The 7,566-nt window shown below is 49.0% G+C and overlaps 1 protein-coding gene across 2 annotated transcripts in view; it reads right to left on the bottom strand.

The window, feature by feature from the left end:
• Positions 1 to 7,503, bottom strand: part of MLXIP (MLX interacting protein) — a 43,212-nt gene extending 35,709 nt beyond the window's left edge. For both annotated transcript variants that reach the window (XR_011905432.1, XM_072351315.1), the window contains exon 1: positions 6,885 to 7,503. Coding sequence is in view for 1 of the 2 variants with exons in the window: in XM_072351315.1 (XP_072207416.1) it covers positions 6,885 to 7,255 (371 nt within the window). In the remaining variant the exon portion in view is untranslated. The remainder of the gene's footprint in view (positions 1 to 6,884) is intronic.
• Positions 7,504 to 7,566: the final 63 nt, after the last annotated feature.

Here is a 7,566-nt window from a genome sequence, read left to right on the forward strand (position 1 = left end):
GGATGTTCTGGCTAACTTCTCAGGTCGCCTGTCAGGATAACTGGCCAAGGGAACCATTTTGCTGTGACGTGGGTCTGGACGGCTTCCCACGCTCCTGTCTGTGTCTAGTCTCATTTTCTATTATACATAGGAAAGCACAGCTGACAGCCTGAACAGTGTTTCACAAAAGGAACTGACTGTTCCTAAGCTGGCTCCCAAGTAGCACTCTGGATTTGAACACCTTAAAGGTCAAACATAAACCCCTGTCAAGAGAGATGGAATCACAACTGCCCTGCAGCCAAACCACACTGCAAAAGAACAGCCAGAGCCCCATTTCACACATTCACTCCCACTTCTTCCTCAGGGGCTTTAAGCCTGCAAGAGACCTGTAAGAAATCATCACATGCATGAGAATGACAGGCAGATAAACTATCCCAAAGTGAGCTTGAGCAGCCAAACCATCTGCTCGGTCCAACACCCGCTTGGCGCAATGAAAGCAAGCCCAGCCGCTGCAGTGCATCAAGCCAAGGGAGGGGAGCAGACAAGGAGCCCGCAGAACGCAACCAGTCTCCTGACAGCACAGCCTTGCAGCCATCCGGAGTGCCACGATCACCTTTTGTGCAGATTTCTCTTACAGAAAGGGGTCATGCCTCACATGGCAGTAAAGTGTTTGACAGCTTAAAGAGGCGGATGCCATTTAGACTTCCAAGTACAACAAAACAGTTCTCCACAGGGGAAAAGGCTAAACTTCTCTACGCGTAACAGGATTTTTCTGGGGGGGAGGGGAGAGGGGAAAAAGCAGATTCTCCAGAAGGCGGTGGTCAGAAACAGACCTGAGAATCCAAAGCCAATGACCCAGCCATCCACGTTTCCTTGGCAATGACACACCATGGCTCTTTCACAGGGAAAACGATGCTGCTCACAGCCCGTTTCCAGGAGCAGGTGCTCCTCACCCGCAGCCCAGAGTGCCAAAGGCAGTAAGCAGCACGTTGCCTTCCAGATGCATTAAGATTACTGTTAAAATACCAGCTTGGTTTTATTACCCTGTAATTTGCATCTGCAGCTCCCCATCAGCTACAGGCAATGCCTTTCCTAACAGGTGTCACTAAGCTGCAGGTCTTTTGCCTCATTTCCTCCTAAATCTTCCTTTTGTCTCCTTGCCTTTTATTACTTAGGCCTGTAGCTGAACTGTCACCTTTGATATGGATTCCTTCTAGGTTCCTGTGACAGTTCACTGCTGAACTTTATTCCTCCGTTCCCCCTTCTCAACAAGGCTGCTGCACACACCTGGTTTTCTGCAGTGTTTTTTCCACTTCCATGAAAGAGAAAGGGAAAAGTAAGCAGCTAGCTGATTTATCTAAGATCAACAAGCCAGAAACTAAGGGCCAGAGAAAGGCTTTGTGTTCGTGTCACAAAGTAAATAAGCTGCAGCAAACGCATGCTAGAACATTTCCGATGGCCATTACTGCCTGATTTACAAAGAGATGCCTACATTAATTAGACTGCAAAAGTGGCATCACGACAGCACGTTTCACATTCAAAACAAATAACCAGAAACACCCTGCCAGCTCCCTTCTGAGCAAACATATTTGGAGAAGCCCACATTTAGGATTACTGTTCTAGCAGTAAAACTAGCAGAAGTGATTCCAGGAAAGCCCAGCTTTTCCTAACCCTGTTTTCCCAGCCTTCCTGCTTCAGACCTTGTGACAATGGTGTAACTTCAGCTTGCACTAAAAACAATCGGATTCAGGATTTTCCATCACTGTCTGGAACACAAAGAACCAACTCTATTTTCTTTGGAGGTCACTGAAACAAGCACTTTTTCTAAGCATCTATAGAATTGTTTTATACATATTTTAAAGGTTTCCTTCCCAGAGTGAAAGGAAAGTTTGTAGGACAGCTGTAAAACATTGCAATAGCCATCAAAGAGTTCAGAAAGCTCGCCTTTTTCCTCAGAAGTAGCTTAGAAGTTTTGTCTTTAAAGAGACTGTTCATGTCTGTGACGTTACAATATCAAAGGACAGATGAGGAAAACTGTTAATGCAATTAATTTCTGCATACAAAGGAAAGGAAGTAGCAAGCACACAGCCTACGGTCTGTTAATTAAAAATGAAATAACAGATCCTAACTGGTCCGAGCTTCTAAACTGGTCAGCTTTGTTGTTTTGTTTTAGAGACAAACCTTTCTTACAGCAAAAGGAAGCAAAGCAGCAGAGCAGCCGTAGCAGCACTGCCACTCCCCCTCCTCCCATCTTATTGAACCTGATAGTGCCGATAGAGGTCATGGAGATAAAAACAAGAGGGGGATACAACAATACTATCGACCCCGCTGTGTGCCTTTCACTTGGCCCTCCTTCATCCAATGCATTCCTCAAAGATCCTTGTAATTCTGCTACAAATCTCAGCCAGCCTCCCACCTCACACCTTGTCCTCTCACTCCCCTTTCTTTGCAAGAGATCACCCGGCATCATGATTAAGGGAAGAATTCCACTCACACAAGACATCTAACAGAGCTGACTCTCTTTTCAAGCCTTTCAGTTTCTCTGTGAATTTAGAACACCTTTCTGGCACTGCAAAAATTCCTGCCAGCTCAGTGGAGCTACACAGCCCCAATACACCTCCCCACCTCCTGCAGCAGCTGTGGGTACCCCTTTGTTTAAGGCTCAGGGATACACAGACAGATGAGCAGCTGCTGTACCATCAGCCCTGCCTTCCAACATTCAAGAGTAACAAACAAGAATGATTCAGTGAACTACGTGCCTGCTTTGGCAGGGGGCTGGAATCAATGATCTCTAGGGGTCCCTTCCAACCCCTACAATTCTGTGATACGTGGAAAATCCTGAGGAAAGCTGAGAAACTGGGATGTTTTGGCTTTAATTCCTCTTGCCATTCAGAGGAAAGAAAGACAAAACAGGTAACCAACATGCTGATTTCTGCTGCCAAATTCTACTCTGCTCAAAGCCCACCATAACCACACAATACAAAATCCTCACAAAAAGAAATTCCAGATCTCGCAGTTCAGCCAAGATCTTGGCAACCTGAAGATACACTAACTCCCCATTTCCCTATTTCAACAACCCAACAAAAATGATGGTTATGAAATCCTTGTTGTATTTATGCCAGAAAATCAGATCTGTTTACTACTTGGGAATACAGGACAAGAAAACTACAACCCAACATGCAGATGGATTGGTAAATCACAAGATGATATCAACGGCACGGTTTTTATAAATGCAATTACTGCGGACCACACCTCTGCAATGCACCCCACACAGCAAAAAAAAGCCAACCAACAGCACAAGGCACCAAAAGCACCAGGCATGGAACAAAAGGGTTGTTCCTGCATCTAAATCTGTCTTTGGAATTCATCATTTCTTCCCAGGAATGCGTAGCACTGAAGACACCAAAACCTTAATTTTAATTAAGACCTTTTTACACAACCACTATTAAATATTTACTTTGGCAAAACAAATGCATCTCTGAAATGAGCACAGCTCAGCAATCTTGCTGCAAACCTTCCTGAGGCTCAAGGTTGTCACGGTGCAACTTACCAGTTACTTAAATAGAGCTTAAAAGCTTGTGACTATATCAAGCACTCGACTTAAGCAAGGTAATAGGCTCAGTAACACTGTCCCGATTCACATTGTGTTCTGAACATAGCACACCTTACCCACCCGCGCTCATAACACAGCAGCTCAATTCAAGTTAGGATTAATTTATGATGTGAGCGCAATCGTTGCCACAAGTAGCATATAAAAATGCACAGATAAATTCTGGAAGCGTTTTATCTCCAACCTGCTGGCACCATTGCCAGGAACTTCCCAAAGCACTCACTCGTGGCATGTGGAAATGTGCTTTAGAGAGAAGTCAACCCGAAATGTCAGTCCAGCATCAAAGGGAATGTTTGTGGCTTACATCTATGTAAAGCAATGGGGTCAGGTTGCTGAAGAGATGAGATCTAGAAACGACCTGGCAAGCTTCTCAAAAGCAAACTGATGCCACAGCTCCCGCACCTTACACTCGTGTTACGTGTAACTTTAACAAGCAGGATCCAGAAGGTTTTAAACAAGTACCTAATGCCAGCACTAACACTCTTACCTAAAACACAACACCTGGCGTGCTCCCTAAGCTCTCATTAGAAGGTGAGAGGGTTCTGAGGCTACTTAATAATAAACAAGCCCACAAAGTCATTTTCACTTACCCTATCATGTCGTACCGCCAAGTAAGATTGACATCAGCTGGCATAATTACACGTAACAGAAGTTTAAAAAGAAAGCCACCCACATTAAAGAACAACTCACACTCACTAATTCCTAAAATAAGGCTCGTGCTTTGTTTACACCATGTACGTGACCACACACAGCTGGCTGCCCCGTTCCCTCAGCTGCATGGATCCTCTGCCTGGCAATGCGAGAGGGAGCTCTGCACTTGTACATGCCTACTGCAGATTTTGGATCTCACACTGCATGTGAGAGAGAAAAAGAAAAAGAATCAACCAACTTACATCACAATGTGCTATAATCAAAACATCTCAGAATATAGCTCAGTTTGGGGAAAGTTATTTTTGGGTGATGTAAATATTTGGATAAGTTTAATGTTCCTAAAGGGTTTCAGTAAATTAAGTATCAGGATTACATTTCATTTGATGTAATTCTGCGTAATAACCCTTACAGGCCACATAATTACCGGCACAGCTTCTTACTGTTAGAAGGAACAATGGCAAAGGTCGTTTCCATTTTGGAAAGCATATTTTTTACATCTTTATACATCAAGTGGCCTACCCACCATATACCAGCGGCAGTTACTTGTGCTACTTGCACACACAAAGACATGCGAGGTCGCATTGTTTTACAGCACTGAGATGAAAGGACTGGAAGAGATAAAGCAGGGCTCTTCTACCTCCACCAGCGTGGTACGGTTACCACAATCAATCTCATGAAAAAACCTGGTGACACTTAGATAAAGCACAGCCCGCGTAACACCTGCGGTGAACTGCAGTGTTCATAAGTAACTTATTGATTTAGAAGATTGTTTTAATCTCCGAGCTGTACAGCCAGGCGTGCTCTGGCCATGCTTTCCTCTGTGAAACGGCTCATCTGAAACGAGGTTCTTCTGCCTGTGCAGATGGATACGTGACTGAGACACACAGGATGAGAATCAAAATCAGGTTAGCCTGTACTGCTTGAAGGCATGAGGGAGTCACTTCCCTCACGGTCAGAAACAGCTTCTTTTTTAATCATCAAAAAAGTGTGGCAGCTGCTCAACAGAACAAAGCTATTTAAGACACACACATATATATATATATATATATATACATACAGCACAATTAGAAGAGGCCAGGCTATGCTACACATCCCCAAGTGAATGTGATTCAGCACAAATCTGACCATCTCGAATGTAAACCATCCTGACCTGGTAATCTAGAAAAACTTCATTTGTTAGTTCATCAGTAGGGCTGATAGATAACACAATGTAGTGCTTCATTTTAAGACTTTAAACACTGAGATATCAGCAATGGGTGTCAAGTGTAAATAAATATTGCACGCACAGCTCTGTTACACCAGTTTCCTTGTTTCTGTACTTAATGCACCTATCAACCTGCTCCAGAAACACAACTTGCTGGCTCAGGCCCTTCCTTGCTGGGTCTGCAACAGCCATAATGCCAAAAGACACCTCTGCACCTTTCTGCTGTGGGGTTATTCTCTTGTTTTAACTCTAGTACGGGTTTCCATGCAGTGACAGCAGTAGAAAAAGCGTGCACGTGATATCTGAGTTTTTTTGTCAGCACCAGATAAATGACATAGCAAAGGGAACAATAAAACCACCCCCAAGCCAACCTGTAAACACTAGAATGTTACGAGCCTCTTCACATCAGTAACCAATAACCCGCTGGTACAAATTACCAAAGCAAGGTTACTTACAGCTCTGTTTTCTCACTAAAGGTACCACATGGATGGTTCTATTGTTTCCTCTTCGCTGAGCAATACTTCAAAATAAATACATTCTAAAGCCAAAGGAACAGCCCAAGTAAAACGGCACAGAATAAAGACATCTGGGGTGGGCAAAGTTCAGCCAGCTAATATGGCTCCTACAAACGAAGACAAGTATTACTGTTGATAACAGGGGAGTTTCCCATCATCCCTTCTAATCAACTTCCAGAATATGCTGAATAGAGAACATCAGAGTGGATCCCGCTTTCTGATCTGTCGCGTGGAACAAAAGGTTCAGGCAGACACGCATCCTTCCCAACACTCCTGATCCATCGCTCTGCCTCCATTTTGGAAGGCAGACAAAGGGCCTAAATGTGGATGTAACATCTGAATAAACTGATGGAAAGCAAAACCAAAGTCAGAAGCGCGAGGCGCCGATAAACCCAGGAAGTGCAGCGCTCAGCTGCAGCCACCGGAACAAAGGAAACAATGACAGACTCTACTTTTTTGAGGCAGTTGTAGAAAGCAAACCGGACAAAAAGCCCGGAGGGCAGCCCCCGGTCCCCGTGTCACAAGCGCTCCCTGCGAGGCTCCCTGCTCAGGCTGCGGGCACTGAAGGCGGCCGCTCGCACCAAAGCTGGCAGCGATGCCGCGCGTCGCGCCCACGGCCACGCTCCCACAGCGGGACGGGATCCGCGTGCCGAGCTCGCCGGTGTCCCCGCACGCCACGAAGCGCAGCGGGCCGGGGCGCAGCTTTTCCCTCAGCGCCGTGGCCTAAGCGCAGCGCGGAGCCCCAACTTCTCGTGCGACAAGCGGCAGCCCCGCACAGCTCCGCACAGCCCCACACAGCTCCTCCCGCCCCCGGCGCTGCCCCGGCCCCGCGCCCTCGGGCCCCGCGCCCCTCCCCGCTCCCTCGGGGCTTTCCCCGCGCCGCTGACTCACGAGCCCCGGCGCCGCTCGGCCCCACGCCCGGTACCTGTAGGCCAGGGACATGCACTCGAAGAGCTTCGTGAGGGACGCGTCGATGCTGAGCCGCCCCCCGGCGCCGCCGCCCCCTCGGGCCGCCCCGAACTGGTAGGTCTGGCAGGTCTGCTCGTTGACCGTGTCGAAGTCGTAGCCCTTCTTGGGAGGGTGCTCGCTGTGAGGCGACGACACCATGAAGTGGCCCGAGTGGATGATCTGGGGGCCCGGGGGCTGCCCCCGCCGCGGCCCGCACCGCCGCCCTCCTCCCGGCGAAGCGCCGCCGTCGTCGGTGTCCGACGAGTCCTCATCGGGCTCCGTGCGGGGAGACAGCGGCCCCGCCGCGCCCAAGAGCTGCGCCGGCCGCATGAACACGTCGGCGGCCATGGCCCCGCTGCCGCCGCCGCCAGCCCCCAGCCGAGCCCGCCGCCCGCTCTGCGCCGCCACCGCCCCGCTCCGCCCCGGACCGGCCCACACCGCTCCGCCCCGCCGGCAGGAGCCGGAGCCGCAGCTCCGCCCTCGCGGCCCGCCCCTCCTCGCTCCCGGCTCCGCAGCCGCGCCCGACAGCGCCGTCCCGCAGCCGCGGCTGCTTTCCCGCCAGGCGCCCCCGGTCGGGTTTTCCCTCACGGAAGGGTCGCTCGGCCGGCCGTGAGCGCGGCGCTGCTGCCGTTCGCAACGCGAGGGCTGGGCCACCTCGT

Source organism: Excalfactoria chinensis, chromosome 16, assembly GCF_039878825.1.
Source record: "Excalfactoria chinensis isolate bCotChi1 chromosome 16, bCotChi1.hap2, whole genome shotgun sequence".
Lineage (NCBI taxonomy): Eukaryota > Metazoa > Chordata > Aves > Galliformes > Phasianidae > Excalfactoria > Excalfactoria chinensis.